This window comes from Melospiza melodia, chromosome W (assembly GCF_035770615.1).
Source record: "Melospiza melodia melodia isolate bMelMel2 chromosome W, bMelMel2.pri, whole genome shotgun sequence".
NCBI lineage: Eukaryota > Metazoa > Chordata > Aves > Passeriformes > Passerellidae > Melospiza > Melospiza melodia.
Genome location: NC_086225.1, coordinates 17,928,593 through 17,948,477, shown reverse-complemented (window position 1 = coordinate 17,948,477; position 19,885 = coordinate 17,928,593). Strand labels below are relative to the sequence as shown.

Genomic DNA, 19,885 nt, shown 5'->3' with positions numbered 1-19,885 from the left:
CTCCAGGCTTCCTCTAGCAAGGCTTCGAGATTTCTCCCTTCCGGTCCTCGAATTTTCTGAAGTTTACGTCTAATATCTCCGGCAGACTGCCCCAAAAATTAATTAACTAGCTGATTCATCCCTATCTCAGGCCCCGAATCTAATGATGTATGACAACGCATAGCATCCCTTAAACGCTCTAGAAACTCAGATGCAGTCTCTGAAGGCCCCTGCTTAAGGGAATATAAGGCAGACCAATTTATGGTTTTTGGAATAGCTCTTTCCACCCCTGTTGCTATCCAATCTTGATAATCTGCTAATTTCTTTACCTCTGCTGATACATTAGGATTCCATTCTGGGTCTTGGAGGGGGAAATGTTCCTTTACATCTAGCTGCTTGTTCTTGCAGTAATCCTCAGCCAAAGTCCCTGCTTTCTTTAAGATCAGCTGTTTTTCTGTTTCAGTGAAAGCATCCAGTAGTAACTGGATGTCAGCCTAATCTGGATTGTGTTGCTTGATACCATATCGTAGACGTTTGGCAGTAAGTATTGAATCAACACAATAATTCCTAGCAATCTTTTCCCATGCCTCTAAATCAAGAGTGGTAAATGGAACTTTATTCATTAATATCCCCCCTTCTGGTCCCACTACCTCTCGCAGAGGGGCCTGTAACACTGTTTGCCTCCTAGTTCTAGATGCAACTGGACTGTCGGGGGGGGGGTTGGATTCTAGTGGATTTGCCTTCCTCACCTGAGTCCTCCTTCTTTTTGGGGAAGTTCCCTTCCTCTTCATCCTCATCCTCAACCTCCTCAACCTCCTTCCTCCCAGGAGGAGCTTTCATCTGCTCAAATGTGTCTCCTTGCTCCTTAGAATGATAAACCTTATGTGATCTCCCACACCGTTGTCCTATACTACATGCTGAACAACAATGTTTGATTTGCCCTCTCTTTGTCTTGTTTTCCTTTTCAAGGGCCAAGACCAGTGGATCTGAGGGCGATCTGATCCCACAGTCCTTTTGCCATTCTTGGTGATTTCTTAAAACAAAAAACATATCAGCATACGAAACCTCATCCCATTTACCTTCCCGTCTTAAAAACAACATCAGCTGCAGTAAGGTATTATAATCTAAAGTTCCAGTGGGCAGCCACTTCGCTCCATCCTCTAACCTGTATAAGGGCCACCAGCGTGTGTAATATTGGATTAGATTCTTTTTATTCTCAGAGCCCCCCCTACTTGTGACTTCCTTCCAGTGGGCCAAGATGCACCCCAAGGGGTTAGCCTGAGGGACTTCTTTGCTCTGGTTAGTTCCCATTATCTCCAACTCCTTGCCCTATCTCGCTTCCACCCAAACCTCTCTTCACAGAGCTTCACAGTAGTTTCCCAGTCTTCCTCCCGCACACAGCTCCAGGTGACAGGTATCAGATGTGATTTCTCACACACAAGCTTTAAGATCTTAGGTTCTGAATCAGCTTGATCAGGAAACTTTAATTTACACTCGGGGCATGTGCCCTGATGCTTGTTAGAACAGCAATACCAGTGTCTCTCACAAACTCCACACTGCAATAATACCCACGCAGAGTGCCAGACTCTTGATGCACCAAAGGCTCTCAGGAATTTCCCCCAGAGGCAGGCTATTCCGTTTATCACAGGGAACTCTAAATCCTCTATTGCAGATTGTTCCCAGTCCAGACTTACTATAGTACCAGCTGAAGTCCAGTAGAGCCCCTCCAAATTAACTCGTTCGTCTCCTCTATCTATCCAATAATTCACAGGATTCACAAACTCCCAGGGGTCAAGTCCAAACCACGGGGGCAGAGGAACCCCTTGGGTTCGTCTAGCCACAGTAAAAGCGTGCACAATCTACACCACAAATCACCACCTTTACTCAATGATCGTCCTCACCCATGCTTCTCCACTACTTCCTCTGTTTTTCTCCCGGGCATTCCCTGCCCCCACAGCCTGCCCCTGTTGGTGCCTCAGGCCTCACTTGGCCCCTCCAGTTGCAGGTAGAAAGCCCCCCGCACTTTAGATATACTCTCTTTTATACACCATACACTTTTACACTTGCACGATTACAAACGCAATGCACTAACCACACAATGCATTAACCATACATTGATGCAGTGTCCGGACGCCACACACACACATACACACACACAGGTTCACTGGACCCACCCCCAGGGTCGCTAGCGGCTGCTCTATCAGGCAGTGAAACCCCCTTTAGCCACTCGATCGGCTGCAACCACAGGCCAAGCACACAGACGTCTCTGAGTGACTTACTCAGCCATCCTATCTCTCTTTTCCCCCGGGGCCCCTCAATACATACTGCATCCTCCGCAGGCCAGCAGGTCCTTGTCTGTCCTCGCAGGAGGCAAGCCGAGACGAGCGGAGCCCTTCCAGGAAAATTCTGGGGCACGCCTAGGAGTCCGTCTATTCTGCCATCCTCTGCGGGGACAGGGACGGTTCCTCCTGCCTGGCTCGCCAGAATTTTTTGCGGAGAAAGAGAAAAAGAACTCCACAACTTTGTGAAAGTTGTTAAGCCAGTATGTTTATTACAGGGCTGGATGCATGCAGAGATTGCTCTCCTTAAAAGGCATGTAACTTCAGGTCCTATTTTATCCCCCTCTCAAATACATATGCGTACACTTTCACAATAGGTTCATACATATTCATTTTTACGAATTTCGCGTGACATTTGCCGCTAGTTCTTCTTTATCAGAAAGAATTCCTAGGCTAAGCCGACCTGCTCCCACAGCAGTTTCTGTCTCTCTTTATCTCCCTCTGTCTCCCCTTTCCCCCCATCCCCCTTATCTCTGTCTTTCATTGCCGCAGTTTTCCCTTTAGCCTAGGCTTTGCAGCCAGGCTAACCAGGGTTAAAGATGTACTTTTCTCCTAAATCAAAATGGATTTCTGCTCTGGGGGATTTTTACTCTTTCTCAACTGTGCACTAGTGTTCGCTAAGGTCTTATATTTTTATGGTTCTGATGTGATAGGCTGATGAATTTATACAGTCTAAAAAATATGGGTTTTTTAAACTTTTACTTGTCTAGTGGTAGGGCCCCTCTAAGCCTCTTTTTTCTTGGGCATATGTTTTGGAGGTTCTTTTAAGAAGATTGGATATGTTGTCATTATTATTATACTTGGTAGTTTTGCTATGGGCAACTGGAGTTGTTTCTTTTTTATTGAAACTTTTTCTCTGATTCTTGCTTTTTAAAAATTTATGCACTTCTTGCGTTAAAGCAGTAGTAGATTTTCTATTCTATTTTGTTATGGGCTTTTTTATAATCATGTTGGAAGAACTATAGTTCAGCTTGTGGGGTGTACCTTCTCTCCCTGTCTGGGGGATGTTTATGTTTGGTATTAGAACTTCTGATCTGTATTGTTGAGATTTGGAGAAAGCTTTCTTTAATTACTTCTCTGAGTTTTTTGTGATTCTCTTCTATTTTATCTTTTAATTTCATTAGACGTGTTTCTCTAGCTGTGATTTTTGTATATGTTGGGCTATGCATGGCATCTGCATATGTTTGGAACTTCTTGGTTATATTAAGTATGGTCTTTTCCCTGTCATCCTGCTTTATTATTGTTAAAGCAGAAGTGTATTTTTGTGGCTTAAGTGTTGCCTTCTGGATCAAGGCAGGCGACCTGGTTCTGAGGTACAGCTCGACAGCCCTCTCTCTAGGGCCGTTCGGGCCAATGACATACGCAGACACCAATGTGGTGGACGGTCAAAAGGCGTTTATTACTTCTTCTCATGGGGTCTTATAGTCTTAGGGGTCTCTACGTCAAAAAGGGGTTTGTCCTTCTTACCTATGGTTAGTAGGGAATGGAAAAGTACTGGGTAAGGGATGGAAAAGTACTGGGTAAGGGATGGAAAGTTACTGGCTTCAGTGGGGCAACATTCCTATTGTTAGTGGGACCACATTCCTATGTTAATTTCTTATCTATGAGTACCTGAGGGTCTTATCTATGGGGAACCGAGGGTCCTAGCTTTCCGTGACATCGCGAAATCTTCCGCAGCGCCTCTTCCCTAGCTACCACACTTAAGTTGTATAAGTTTTTGTTACATTATGGATGTATATGGTATTAAGTCTGGATTTATAGTGTTTTGGTTATTTGAGAAGACAATCTTTGCTACTGATTTTTTAAGTGTTGAATTTTTTGTTCTATGATCTTTTACTGGGTTTGCTGTATATAGAGATTGTCTGCACACAGATATTTTTGTGCCACGCTTCCCAAGACTTGTGCCTAGATACTGAGGGTTAGCCCCTCTCATCATTTTTTGGTTGATAACTGGATTATGTGACAGAGATTTTAATTGCTTTACTTCAGTACCATACAGAATTGTATCTTTGCTTGCAGTATTTTAAAGATGGACTAACCAACTAATTATAAATTCATCAGGTTGTCGAGTATAATCTTTTTTCTGGCTATGAAGGTCCTTCAAGGAAAAGGACTTAATAGTGAATTTTGATTTTGTGTCAGTAATTGGCTTAGAGGGTCCTTCCCCCAGATCATCATTGTCCACTGGCCAATCGGCTTTGGTTGTGTGTTTTCCACCTCTCATGGTAGGAGCAATAGTAATTGGTTGAGGCTTATTGTCTGGTTTAGCTGCAGGCTTAGGCTTACTATATGGTTTAGCTACAACCTGAGTAGCTGGGGTGTTGGCTGCAGCCTGAGTGACTGGGGTAGTTGTTGATTTATCTCCCTGCCCCCTTGTTTCTATTTGCTGTTCTTTAGTATTTAGTAGGGTGTGATAAGCATAGGCCATGGTCTACCTTACTGCAATGATCTTTTTTTCTTTAGAGTCATCATGGCAGTTTTTTTCTAGGTATTTCCCCACCTTGTCTGGGTTTTGAATTTGTTTACATGAATATTTTCAGGCTGGGGGATCAAAAAATTCTTTTAGGGTTCGACTTATTTTTTTTCATTCTGTATACTACTTAGAATTTTTCACACCTGGGTTTACTTTTGGGTTAGGGGGTCTCATCAGGTCTTTTGGACATCTCAGCCCTCATTCTAGAGAAGTTGTAGACCATATAGAGCTAACTAGATTAAATACTAGGAAAGTGATCTCTTTAACATTTAGGGGAAACTTTGTGGGGACCCTGGGAGGCATCCCCTGGATTGGGGAGACACAAGAGGCTTCCCTCAGAGGCTGTTGGGACCCCATTGGCTCCTCCCCTTGTTCCTATGTCTCTGAGCCACTCCCTCCCTATTCCCCGACTGGCCCTCATCTTGGAACTGCCCCAAGACTACTGTGGAGCCCCTACCTCTGGGGAAAGAGAAACCTGGACTCCCTGGATGAGTGTGCCCTGGGACCCTGAACATCTTACCACGTGGCTGAATTAAACATCTGTGGATACTATGCAAAGGCCCTTTTTGCTTCCTTACCCTAGACTTTATTAGCAGCTATTCCAGCTGCAGCAAAACTGAACATATTCAAAAAGTGACTTAACAGATTCAAAGGAGAAGAAGGAAAGGCTGAAAAGGCTCATTTCCTGCTCCTCCTCTAACAAACTGGCTGTAATTACTAATAAACTAAAACATGCTATTGGAACTAGAACACAGGGTAGGATGAAGAAACTATAAACTATATATATTTTGAACAGATTCTATGATGGGTTTCTCCTCAAGCCAGGTCTTATGAGCTCTCGGAAGACCTATCACACCTGAGATAGCCCAGCTACCCCAAATAGCATAAAATTAGCAGGATGGCTTCTGAGGTAGTGTTGGAAACTGAAAAAGGTTTAATAAAAGGCAAAATAACAAAGCCCTTACAGAGAAAAACTGAGCCAGGGGCAGGAAGTTCTTGCTCCTTCTAAAACACCCCACAAAAGCAATTATTTCCTTTGTTCTCTTCCTTTTCTAGTGAATTACCTAGGCGGGACCTCTTGGCCTCTGTCCAATCGAACAGCCCCAGGTCTGAGGTGAAGTCCCAAAGGTCCTGTGAGGTGTCTTTTGTACCAAATTGGGAGAGAAACTTCTGGGCTTTTTGCCTTTTGAAGCAAACAAAGAATAATTTAGTCACGCTGTCAACAGGGGACACATTCCTACAATTCTAGTACCTTTGTAAACTCTATAAATTATTATCACTGAGCTTAGCACAATAGTTATTCTAATTCATGCCCCTCTACTGTAAAAACTGTGTTAGGGACAATACTGGAGCTATTTTGCGATAAGAAAATAAGCTTAGGGACTAGAAAGACATTAAAACTTCAAAAACTTTTAGGGACTAGAAACACCTGAAGGCTTCTTCCTAGAAAGATTATGAATTTAGGTAACATAGGTACTGACTGATTTATCTTAATACAGCGTAAGTACAACTAAAATGTAATTAGTATAGGTTTTTTCTACTTTCTTGAGCCCCATGTTATGCGCCAAAAAATGGTTTTGTCCTGGTTTAGGGCAAATTTGGGAGAAAACTTCTAAAGGGGTTTCTCTAGAAAGCAAATTTAAGTGGACCCTCCCCCAGCTGGTTTGGGAAAATATTTCCTTGGAGAAAAGTGGAAAAAACTGTTTATTTAACAGGCAAAGCATTTACTAGCAAAAAAAAAAAAAAAAAAAAAAAAAAAAAAAAAAAAAAAAAAAAAAAAAAGAACACTATTAAACAATAAAACCTCTTGCCATTCCAAACATTCCAAACTCAGAAAGTCCCCTTGGTGGGCTGTCGCTCGGCTCACTCAGTATGTTCTCAGTCCCTCTGGCACTGGAAATGCCCTGGCCCAGGCCAGGCTCAGTGGACCAGAGGTGAGAGCTGCTGGTGGTCTTCTGGGTTTTTAGTCTAGAGCAGGTTTTAACAGTTTTGAAAAAAAGAAAAACTACAGTTCAGGGAACTTCTCTGCCTCAGATAGCTAAAAACTAACTAAAAAGTAAAGGAGAGCTCTCTCTCGCTATCCGTGCTGCAGACAACACAGTCAAGGAGAAGGATGTGGGGGAGTAAGTGCAGTTTCTGATAACAAACTCTGCACTTCTTCTCTCCCCCCCTTCGCTCTTGAAATCAGTCTTAAAGGTGCAAAACTTATTTATTTCTGGGCTAAACAGATGAATGGGGATACAAGCATCATAATACCACCCCAGGACATTAAGATAGCCTGAAACTTTTTTTTTTTTTTTGAAGTATGTAGTATTTTTTCTTTGCCTGGGTTTGTAATTTTATAAACTCTTGGAAAAAAATCCATGTTCTCTCCTGTCTGGTAAATTACATCCTGCTGGCCAGTTTTTGCTGTGCAAAGATGGTATGCATATTTGGTGCTTTGCTCTTGATCACATCACAATCTGGAGATTATAGTGAAGGCTGATTGTGGAAGCAGGTTTGGTCTAACCTTTCAACTCTGGAGAAGTTTCATTGCAGCAATAACCATTTGTGTTTCCACAAAAAAAATAAATAGGTCTGTATATAACATTGTGCTTGATTTTGTGAGAATGTGTGTGTAAGGAAGACTTGTATTTGGTTTATACACATGGGAGATGGGTCTGAATGTTTCAAAACAAAGTCAACAGTGTCAGTCTCTTTTGATCTCAAATTTTCAGGATGACATACTCTGTGATTTAAACTTTTTATCATAGTCTCAAGAAGAAATACAACAAATGGGCTCAATCCCCTTTTGCCCAGATTATCACGCAAATTCACTTATTCATCATTGAAGTCATAAGGTTTCATAAGTTATAACCCATAATTCCTAATATTATTCACCTGTTAACAAAAATTTTGTATTGTTAGTCTATTTCTGAAGGTAGATATTTGGGAAGTGAAAATGTGATGCTGTTGAGTCAGGGACGGAAAGACTCCAGTCTTCAGGTGGATCAGAAGGCTCAAGAAGAATCTTTATTAGCAAGAAGCAGTGAGCTTTATAGTCTCACTTGCTAAGTGGGACTGGATTGGTCTCAAAGTAGAAAACATCTCACATTATTGGTGCCTATGAATAGCACGCTGTGGAGAACCATAACTATAAACAATGGTTACAGAAAGAGAGATAATAATTGTTTGAATTCTTTCATCTAAGATTCCCAGGCTCAGCCTGGGAGAAATTGTCTCTGTTCTCTCTTCAACTGAACTGAGAATATCCACAAAAATGGATTCTAAAATCCATCCCACTATGATTCCTCTACTGGGGTGTTTCCAAGTCTCATCACGTTTAACTTTTCCCCATAGTTGGGTTCCCAATGGTGACTCCTTCCACAAGGGACATAAGGTTAATACTCCCAAGTGTCTATTGCACTCTCGATTCTCCCAAGGGCAAATGTGTGGTCCAGATCCCATTACTTCCCACCCATACTCTGGGTCCTAATGATTTTACCATGCCCTGCTTAAAGTCTATATCTCTCCAAGTCTTGTTATTTGTTAGGTGAGACCAGGTGTCATTAAGAAAGGTAGAATAATTTCTACAAACATATCCTAAACTTAGAGCTTGAGCCACAGTCATGAGTTGCTGTATCTCAGGATTCTTACTAGTACAAGTGTATACTTGAGTGCAATTCCACTTTTCTTTTATCTTTGGATCCTTTTGCCTTGACCTAATTAAATCAGAATATTTTATACCAACCTGTAAGGGGTCTTCTGGGAGGCCTGGATTCCCTTCCCAGTCCAGACACCATTGAACTGGCTGGATATATTCCCATTGTCCCATTTGAGGGCTGTTCCATATTTGGGTATTTGACATCTCCAAGGGGTATTAGTGCAGTCTGTCAGCCGATAAATATTCCCTGAGGTTATTTCCAGATCTGGTTTTAAGATATTACAACTCTCAACATTGTTACACATCCATTGTAAGGAGTATTCTTCTTCCGTCCCTGTCCAATTGGCATGGGTGCTATTTCCTTGCCACATGTGTTCCCAAATTTTTGTCAAATTGCTGACTAAAACTTCCCACGGAATTGGATTTTCTGCACAAGTTGGTGTTGGCAAACAAGCTGTTATAGAGGTTACATTCTGTAATCTGCCAAAATCTTGCACTAGCTTTAAGATCACATTTCCCTTCTCAGAGATTAGCAACATAGTTTTTATTATTATTATAAATATGCAATTATTTATCATCTTCATTTAGATCCAATAAATAATATCCCTCTAGAAAATCATATTGCATACCTAAAACAATAGGGTTTACAGATAATAAAAACTCTGTGGTGTTAATTAATGGGTTTTTTGTTGTGTTTAATGCGTGGTTGCTGGTTTTATCTGTGTGTGATGGACCCAGGGTTTGATTCCTTCCACCTTAAGTGCCATGTAGGTTACCAGGAGGATGTGAAAGTGTCCTTTCCACTTTTCTTTTAAGGGTTCAGAGTTCCAGGTCTTAACATATTCAAAGTCCCCAGATTGGTATGGGTGAACAGGTGCATCCAAAGCAACTGGTCCCAATAGGGTTATAAAATGGCAGAATCCTGCAAGGGTTTTCCCTAAAGAAATTAAGTATAGATTTAAATCTGTTTCTCCCTTTGAATGCATTTGTCCTAGGTTACAATATAAAGATGCATTCTATCCCCATCTTCCAGAGCTGTTGAAACCAGGAGGAGCATTGTTTTTTCCTTTATCTCCTGTTAATGGACCCATCAATGCCTTGCCACAAGACTCAAAAATAACTCCCTTCGGGAGCCATTTCTGTTTAATGGGCAATCAAGGACCCACGGAATGACTCGTAGAATTATATCAGCCCATTGCGCGATGCTCTGCCCAGGGGGGAGGAGCTAATCATCCCCACCTGGATATAATCTGGGTTTTGGGACAGAACAAGTTGCCCTTACCCACTGGTTTCCAGAGGACAAGATCTACCAGATCTTTTCTACGGGATCATCACTTCAACAAGACCATTTTGTCTGGACTGCTACCACCATCCTAACTAGCAGGGTTTTAGGTTGCATTCTGACTCTGTCAGTGTTTTTTTTTTCCCTTTTCCTAATAAATTGTATTACTGACTTGGAGTCTCTCACTGGTTTTGCTTTTAAACCACAACAGTATTTCTCCAAGATAGGATGGTGTCTGATACAGGCATCCATACGGCAATTCATAGGGACTTTAGTTTTTGACCTTGGCTGAATTCTGACTCGCAAAAGAGCCAGAGAGAGGGCCTGTGGCCATTTTAAGCAAGTTTCTTGACACATTTTGCTAATTTGTCGTTTCAAAGTTCGATTAATCCTTTCCACTTTCCCACTTGATTGTGGTCGTCGCCAAGGTGCGTGTAAGTCCCATTTTATACCTAGAGTTTTGCTCAGCTGTTGCACCACATCTGCTATAAAATGTGGGCTTCCATCTGAGGACATCCCAAGTGGTACCCCAAATCTCGGTATGATTTCTTTAAGCATGATTTTTACCACTTCCCCAGCTTTATTGGTGCGATAGGGAAAGGCTTCTGACCATCTGGAAAAAGTATCTACCAAACCAAAAGATACCTCTACCCGTTTTGTCTGGGTAATTTAGAGAAATCTATTTGCCAATAATCTCCAGGTGAATTTCCCTGTTTAATTATTCCAGCAGGTGGTCTTTTCCTATATATGGGATTACTTTTTAAACAAATTGGACATTTCACTAGGTATGATTTTGCTATTTCAGTCATTCCTATGCAGAGTACAGAGCTTTGGAGACTAGATATCATGGACTTACTTCCCCGATGGGTTTTGTTGCATTCTTTTTCCATTATTTTTCTCATTACAGAAGTTGGAACTATACCTGTTGGCTGTTACTCACCATCCCTCCTGATTCTTAGTGGCTTTTAATGTGCTTGCTAAGCACTGATCCTCACTGTCATAAATAGGCTTTAATTCAGATATGTCAATTTGTCTTTGTGGTACTAAGGCTAGGATGCCTTTTTCAGCTACTCCTTGAGCTGCTTTGCCTGCCAATTGGTTTCCCACTATAACATTCGTTTGCCCAGGTTGATGTGCTTTGTAATGCATCACTGCCACCTCCTTTGGGTTTTGAATTTCTTCCAGAAGTTGTAAAATTTATTCTTTGTGTTTAATAGCTGATCCTTGAGCAGGAGTCCCCTTTCCTTCCATATAGCTCCATGGCCATGAATTAGACCAAATACATACGTAGAATCAGTCCAAATATTCACCTTTTTGCCTGCTGCCAAATTCAATGCTTGTTTTAGTGCTATTATTTCTGCCTTTTGTGCTGACATCTTAACTGGTAAAGATCGAGCTTCCAATACTTCAGTAGTGGTTACCACTGCATATCCTGCCATCCATTTTCCATCCTTCACGAAACTGCTCCCATCTATAAATAATTCTAAATCAAGATTCTCTATTGGATCATCTCTCAGCTCAGTTGTGCTGGAATATACCTGTTCAATAGTTTGGAGACTTTAATGTGCCAGGGCTCCCTCATCCACTGCCTTTGGATCAAGGAATACAGCTGGATTCGTGGCTGCTGTTGTCTTGAATTCCACATCATCCTGTTCCAAAAGCACAACTTGGTATTTGAGCATCCTGCTGGGGGACAGCCAATACCCCCCCCCCCCCCTTTCACTCTAATACAGGTATCACCATGTGAGGGACAAAAACAGTTATGTGCTGTGCAGTCATGAGCTTCCTGGCCTCTTGGATCAGTAGAACAGCTGCAGCAACCACTCGCAAGCATCCTGGCCATCCTTTGCTCACATTGTCCAGCTGTTTGGAGAAATAGCCTGCAGGTCTCCTCCAGGTTCCCAGCTTCTGTGTCAGGACCCCCAGGGCTAAATGTTGCCTCTCATGTACAAACAGTTCAAAGGGCTTGGTTAAGTCAGGAAGCCCTAATCCAGGTGCTGTCATTAATGCCTTTTTCAGTTCTCAAAAGGCAGTTCAGCACTTGTGAGTCCACACCAATTGTCCTTTTTTTGTTTCTTTTAGGGCTTCATAGACAGGCTTCACTAAAAGTCCATAATTTAAGATCCACAACTGGAACCACCCAACCACTACCAGAAAGCCTCATGATTCTCGGATGTTCTGTGGTTTTTGAATTTGGCAGATTGCTTCCTTTCTGTCAAGGTCAAGAATTCTCTGCCTTTGAGTGATCTCGAAGCCCAAATAGTTCACAGTTGTCTTTCCTATTTGAGCTTTTCTTTTAGCTTCTCTGTAACCATTCTGTACCAGAAAGTTCAACAGACTTATGGTCATTTGCAGGCATTAGTGTTAGGTCTCTGCTGCCAGCAGAATGTCATCCACATACTGTAAAACTGCCCCTTCGGTGTTATTTTTTTTTCCATTGTTCTAATTCTTTTGCTAGTTGATTTCCAAATATTGTTGGACTATTTTTAAAACCCTGTGGTAGGGTAGTCCAGGTTAACTGAACTTTGAATCCAGAGGTGGGACTTTCCCATTCAAAAGCAAATTATTGTTTGGCTATTTTCATCCAAGGGTATGCAGAAAAAGGCATCCTTAAGATCAATAACTGTAAACCATTTATATTCCCATTTTAGTACTGTCAAAAGTGTGTATGGATTAGCTACTACTGGATGAATATCTGGTACTATTTTATTAATGACCCTTAAATCTTGTACTAACCTATATTCCCCATTTTGTTTTGTATTAGGTAGCATTGGTGTGTTATTTTCTGATTCACACTCCTTCAATAACACATATTTAATGAAATTTTTATGAGCTTTTCCAGCCTCTTCGTTGCCTCCCAATTAACAGGATATTGTTTTTGCCTTACCAGTTTAGCTTCAGGTTTTTGAGTAATCCTCACTGGTTTGGCTGCTTTTGATTGTCTAGTGTTTTCTACCTCCTATGGGATTTCTTCCAATTCATTTGACTCCTGTAACATAAAAATCCTTGCCCAAAGGGCTTTTGATTCTGGTGTTTAAATTTGTATTTCCCCATCCTGAAAAATTATTTGAGCATTTAATTTTCCTAATAAATCTCTCCCCAGCAACGGGTCTGGGAATTCAGGCATATATAGAAACTGGTGAGTAATCCAATTATTTCCTAATTTAAATTTCATAGGTTGTAAAAAGGACCAAGCTTTGCTTTTCCCTGTAGCATCAATTGCATTTACCACTGTCTTGGTTTGAAACAAATTAGGAGGAAATGTCCTGAAAAGAACATGTTCTCGAAAGAGAGGTAGGTTTCAAGAGCCCCTCCCCCACAGGTTCAAAAGGAATTTCTTGGAGGAAAATTTAAAAAAACTCTGTTTATTGAAAAAGCAGAGTGCACACAGGCACAGAAAAGAAAATTAATATTGTTAGATAATAAACCTTCTCATTGTGGAGAAAGATGGTGGATTTTTAGAGTCCTGTTTGGTTTCTCCTGAGATCTGGAGCCAGAATGTGGCATCCCTGAAGCCTTCCCCCCACTGGGCCATGGCGTGGGGCTCCTGGCAATGTTCAGGTGTTTCAGACTGGAGCAAAGCTTAACAGTTCCAGAAGAAGAAGCCACAGTCCTGGGAGAAAAACTTCTTGCCTCAGCTAACAAAAAAAAAGCTAGCTAAAAGCAGACACAACTACCTTTTTTTTTTCTGCTGCATACACAGAGCTGAGTGCTGGGGAAAAGCCAAGGGAGTTACCTGTGTTTTTGAACATAGGCCACCGAAAGAATTCCACCGCTGCGCCCCCCCTTTGAGCTTGAAATTACAGGACCCATGTCTGGGCATAAAGCAGACGATAGGAGATACAGTATCATAACATCACCCCAAGACAACCACATTTCTACGAAGTTTCCCTTTACATGTATTCTATACAGAATAAGTTGCTCCTGTGTCCACCAAAAATTCCACTTCTTCTTTTCCCAGCCTCAGTGTAACCAGGGGATCAGCTGGGGTAGAATCCCCTGGTCCCCTTCAATCTTCATCTTCTAATGGTCTAATCTTTAAGACCAGGTCCAGCTTTCCAGCCTGTGGGCATTCTCCCTTCCAATGCCCCTTTTCCTTGCAGATTTCATACTGGTCTTCCCCTAACTGTTGTCAGGGAAACAGTGGAAGCCTTCCACCTCCCCTTCCCCTTGTTCCCCCCACCCGACCTCTCCTGTTGGCCGGTCCCTTAGTACCCTCCACAGGTCCCCTAGCCACCCCAAAAGTCGCAAGCAATTTGTCATGTCTCTTGTTTTCCCTTCTAGCCTGCCATAGTTCTTTTTCCCTATCCCTGTCGTGATATACTTTCCACACTTCATCTAACAACTTTCCTAAGTAATGTGACCCCATTCCTTCCAGTTTCTGGAGTTTCTTTCTAATATCTGGAGTAGACTGCCCTATAAAGGTAGTTGCTAACTGTACAGCCTCTTCTGGATTCTCAGGATCCAGATCAGTATATTTTTCTGGCAGTCACCTTCAATAGTTCCATGAAAGCTGTAGAGGATTCAGTACTGTCCTGCTTTACCTCATACAGTTTTGACCAGTTCATGTCTTTTGGTGTAGCATGCTTTACATCAAACAATATTCATCTCTGATATCTTGTTAAACAATCTTGGAGTCCCAATAAATTAGGGTTCCACCTTGGATCTGTTGAAGGAAAAATCTCATCTACAGTTCCTCCTAAGTCTCCATTAGCATGTGCCCCCTCCACCTGCTTTCTGGCCATGGTCAAAACCATCCTTTTTTCTGTGTTATCCAACAACATATCTAACATCATTTGTATATCATTCCAGTCAGGGTCCTGAGTCCTAATTATGGTTTCAAATACTTTAGCAACTCTATTCGGATCCTCTCTATAAACTCCTGCTGCCTTTTCCCATGACATTAAATCCACAATTGAAAATGATGTCTTTACTTTTCCTGGACCATGTTTCCCAACCGCCTGCCAGAAGGGAGCCATCAGAATATCCCCAGCATCCCTCCAACTTCTCCTTGCTGCCTTCTAGTGGGTCCTGCAATCAGGCTAAAATCCTCTGATCCCCTAAAGTGTTCTCTCCATTCCAGTCCACTGTCCCATGACCTACTTATGCATCTAGCCGTGTTCCCTGCTGATTCATCATTCACCCCACCTGTTCCCGGCTGATTCACCATTCACCCCACCTGCTCTTTGCCGTAGAGTAACCATCATCTCTAAATCATCCTTGTCCTCTCTTCCACACTTTAAGCACCTCTGCCCTAGGCTGCAGACAGAACATCACCTTTTCAACCCTTTGCCTTTCTTTTCCTTTTCAAGTGCAAAAATTAATGGATCTTGCAGGGTCCTCCCACATTCCTTTTGCCGCTCTGGATGATTTATTAGGGTGAAAACCAAGTCAACATAAGGAGCTTCATTCCACTTCTTTTCCCTTCTACAAAACAACATTAATTGCAACAGGGTGTTATACTGTAAGGTTCCATCCTTAGGCCACTTCTTTTGATCTTCCAGCATGTAAAGTGGCTACCACTGATTACAGAATTCTAAGTTTTTCACGCATGAGGGGAATACCCCAAATTTGTTTCCAGTGTTTCAAGATACATCCCAGCAGTGACACCTGTGATGCCCCTTTTGAGGTTTTGTTTCTCATTATAACAAATTACTGTTAAGGAGCTCCTTAGAAGGGAGTCTAACCCTTCCCTTTTGAAGGGACTCTAACCCTTTCCTTTTCTCACTTCAGGTACCTTTAAACCAAACACTGTGTAGTTTTTGCTGTGCCTTATAGGTAGGTTAACAGTTAACATCTTTAGAGTGAAGTAAAGAATGCCTTTATCTTACCAGGGATCTTGTTCCGATTTCCTTTGGACCAGGGATCGAAGGTTCTCTCCGAGAATCCCTCGGTGCTGGCTGGAAGTCCTGAGATCCCTTGGATCCGTGGAAAATCAGGAGTCTGTCCCATCTGTGTCACCAAAACTGTTACCAAAAATTCGGTAAAATAAGAAACCCCTTAACACCAATGTAGCATTAAGAAGCAGGCATTCTTTATTTGACTGGATGCTCGGGGGAATAGCTCCTCCCAAAGCTGTGCATGCTGGGTACAAGAAAGTTTCTGTTTAGATACTGTATTTTGCATACATATTTATTGATTGTCCCAGACTAAACAAACATGTGATAATCATTTCCCTGAAATCATAAACATATTTCCCCTCCCCTTTACTCGTGAGTTCTTCTGTCCTGGGGGTCTCTCTGGTGGTCCCTGGTGTTCCTAGACCCTGGTGTTCCAGGTGACCTGGCTGAGTTGGCAGAACACTGAGGCTGGCTAACTTCCAGTTCTCCTTCTTACACAATGGGCATTGTGCCGTAGGCCAGTAGTTTCAGAGAATAAGCATTGTGTTAGCTCACCAGGTGAAGGCCATTTATTATCTGGTAACACACCTATGAGGAAAAGAATTAGTTGCCTAGCCAACAGTGAGTGTGCTCATCCTTCCTCTTCCATCACGGTGCAGGTATGTCCTGTATCACACCAGGAAGCATGAAAGCCTCAGCAGTCCAACTGCTGTTGGATATACTTCAAAAGCTTTTTAGGTAAGCTGGTGTTCTATACTCTCCATCTTGGAGATTTGGTCTATATCATTTCCATAATTTAGCACATTCTGACCAGACTGTCAAACAAAAGATAACAGCTCCTGGAAACAACAATTTGCAGGTGATAATGGTTGGTTAATGGCCCTTTAGTTATTTTTGGCCACCTGTCCTGCTGACTCTAGTGCTTGGCTTTGACTTAATGACTCTGCTCCTAGCATACATTATTCCTTAGCATGAGCTGTGATAGCCAAAAATTTAAGTGGGAGTTTAATGAACAGTCACACAGAGTAAAGACAAAATCTTGTAGAAACTTTGAGGTTAGATTTTGAGGAGTACTACCTGAAACATTAAGAGTTGCAAGCACAGAATCATGCTTTAACCTTGCATTGCACTGTCACATGATGTTCATGAAATAAACACGGGCAGGAGACTTTTCTCCTTTTTAATGCCTTTATTAAAAGTGATCAGCTCCGGTGGGGAGAACTGACGGGTCCACGCTCACGCCACCGATGCTCCCAGGAGTGACTCGGAAGAGGAGGAAGAGTGCAGCTTTGTCCACTGGTCTGTGGGCAGAGCTGGGGGTTCCGTCCTCATGAGAGCATCGGGAAATCCCTTGCTTTTCGGTTCAACATTCAAGGTCCTCTGTCTAGCTGGCATCTTTTTAGGTTAGGGTGAGGGGTAAAAAGGCCTTGGCGGATACTAGATTCTGTTCCTCATGTCTGTTGCAGACATATTTTCATTAAAATCCTTTCTCAGGATTTTTCCTGCTGGAGCTGAGAAGTTTCAGCAACAAATGTAAACAATTGTTATCTGCTGCTGTGGAATGCAACAGGTCCACCTGTGATTAGCCCATCTCACATGTTTACAATTAATAGCCAGTCAAAGACTGAGCTCTCTCGGACAGAGTCAGAGCGAGCTCCTTTGTTATCATTCTTTTCTATTCTATTCTTAGCTAGCCTTCTGAAAACTTTTCTTTCTATTCCTTTTAGTATAGTTATAATGTAGTATATATATCATAAAATAATAAATCAAGCCTTCTGATCATGGAATCAACATTCTCACCTCTCTCTCATCCTGAAAACCCCTGTGACCACGGTCACACACGTCTAGTCATCACTTTGATTCGTCAATTTTCTGTTGGCTCGTTGTTTTAAGGGTTTTTGGCTAGGTTTGGTGAGGGGTCTCTCCAGTTGCATGCTGGATCCGATGTCATTTGCATGTCGATGTCCCTTCCCCTTCACCTTCTGGGTGTCATCCTCTAGGAAGCAGCAGGGTGTCACTCGACAAAAGGGGGAATTCTTAACCATCAACGACAGGTAGTTAACAAAAATGACCAGTGATTACAATAACAAAAAGTTAGAACTCCACCCCTGGCAGCAACTGGCCCAACCTGCTAACTCTGCAGCCTTAAAAAAAAATAATGGGCAGCTGTTCTACTCATAACAGTTTATGTGTCTGAGACATAACACATGACAGACCTTCGTTGCTCCTCAGCCAAACAGTGTTTTTTATTGTTCGGGGCTTGCTGTTATAGGCAATTCAAAAACTCTTGGCTCTAAACAGTCATTGGTCTAATCTCCACACCTCCTAGATTCTGAACCAGTCAAATGCTTGTACTTTAGGAGAGTTGTTATTGGTTGAAACCTCTGTCAGTCAGCCCATAGGCTGGTTTATGGAACTAGGCTGGATTTCTTATTTATAACCGGATTCATGTTCAGTACGAATCAGCTTGTACTGCAACATTGCACTGCTTGTGAAATACACTACTCTGAGACACCTAAAATATCATGTAAGGCATAAAACTTTATTTGTCCTGGTAGTCAAGTATTATATCATAAATGAGGCCTGAAAGCTTTATAAAAATGATCAAAATAGAATCTAGGCTGCAAGGCTAAGTACTGCATGCATTTGAATGCATTGCATTTCTTAGGGAGCTAAATAGCTAGGTGTACATACAGCATTCATGTGGCTGTGCAACTATTTTAAATTTCAGTTACTTCTTATAAAATATTCATACGATTTGATTGCTTAGATAAGCTCAGCTAATCACAGAGAGACTGAATTTTGCCAAAAGAAAAAATGCTATGTGATATATTTTGTGCAAAATTCCAAACAAGCAAATCTTAACTTTAAATTGGTAAACATGCAGAATATTAATTTATTAGTTATTTATGCTTTGTGTAAAGTACAAAGATACAAAGAAATGTAAAGCAAGTCGTGACTGTGCATTAACAAATACAAGCCAAATTTTACTTAAAGCTGATTTTATATATTTCTGAGGTTGAAGTTTGCACAACTATAATTGGTACATTATTTGGCTTTCTAAGAATTATGCATTGGTTGTATATTGCTGCTTACCATAATGTTCTGAAAGTTGGCCATGCAAGCTAATTTTTGTTCTTACTCTATGATTTTTTGTGATAGAACATCTAATAGTAATTCCGTGTAGTTGAGAACTATTTCTTTGGGATTGGAATTTTATGCTTATAATTTTAAATACCCAGTGGTGTATTCTAGATTTTTTGGAGAAGTTTTGTTTTAGTTATTAACTCATTGCTTTTTTTTTTTTTTTTTGCTTGTATTTTGTCTTCAAAAAATTTTTTTAATTCAATGTTGATGCAGTTGTTACTGTGTTACTGCTGTCTTGATATTGAAGCAAGCACCTTGCAAGCACCATAACCACTTGACAGTGTTTTGCCCTGAACTTAACAAGCTGTCCACTTTGTGCAGAAAAGTCATGTTTGTGTCCATTGGCTGAAGTATATTCTTATTTGTCTTGCAGGCACAGGAGAGAGTGGCAAAAGCACATTCATCAAACAGATGAGAATTATTCATGGATCAGGTTACTCTGATGAAGACAAAAGGGGCTTTACGAAATTGGTGTACCAGAATATATTTACAGCAATGCAGGCCATGATCAGAGCCATGGATACCCTCAAAATCCCATATAAGTACGACCATAATAAGGTGAGATTTTTGTTTATTTCCATAGCTGAAATTTTTCCTCTTTTATCTTTAGGAAATGTACTGAAGGCCTCTAAAAATGATAAATCACAAATTATATTCTACCTAAAGTTTGAAAGGAAAGAGCTTCTTCTAGTCCTGCCTCGAGTTCTCTGCCCTTTGCACTGCTCTGACAACACAGGTGCTGTTCTTATCAAGATGTTTGGGAGGTTTGTGACAGCAAGAGGGTAGAGGGCAGGCTGCCATTTGCCTGTGACTTTAATTATCTTTTTTCCCTTCCTCCCAGCTCATGTTCTGGCCAGAGCATAGTTAAGTAATTTTTCTGGTTTGTACCAGTACTACTTAAGGTTTTCCATAAATATTATGTGGGGGAAAAAATATTAGAAAAATAGGTGGGAATATCTGCTTGTATGTGAGTATATTATGAAATAAAACTTTTGATACAAGGCCTTAGAATAAGCAAATTCTTTTGAAAGTGATAACATCATTGAAACTTTGAAAGAAAACATATTTAAAGCATTTTATAAGGTTTATCTTTGATTAACCTGACTTCTTTTAATTTTTGTTCCATTCAGAAATTTTCCATTTAAAATCAAATGTATAACTGGTATAACTAGTGTTAAAATT

At 41.3% G+C, this 19,885-nt stretch overlaps 1 protein-coding gene across 1 annotated transcript in view; it reads left to right on the top strand.

The window, feature by feature from the left end:
* The window catches only part of LOC134431409 (guanine nucleotide-binding protein G(q) subunit alpha), a 190,918-nt gene that overhangs the window by 71,588 nt on the left and 99,445 nt on the right, over positions 1–19,885 (top strand). Inside the window, exon 2 of the mRNA XM_063179426.1 lies at positions 19,077–19,261. Within this exon, the coding sequence (XP_063035496.1) occupies positions 19,077–19,261 (185 nt within the window). The remainder of the gene's footprint in view (positions 1–19,076; positions 19,262–19,885) is intronic.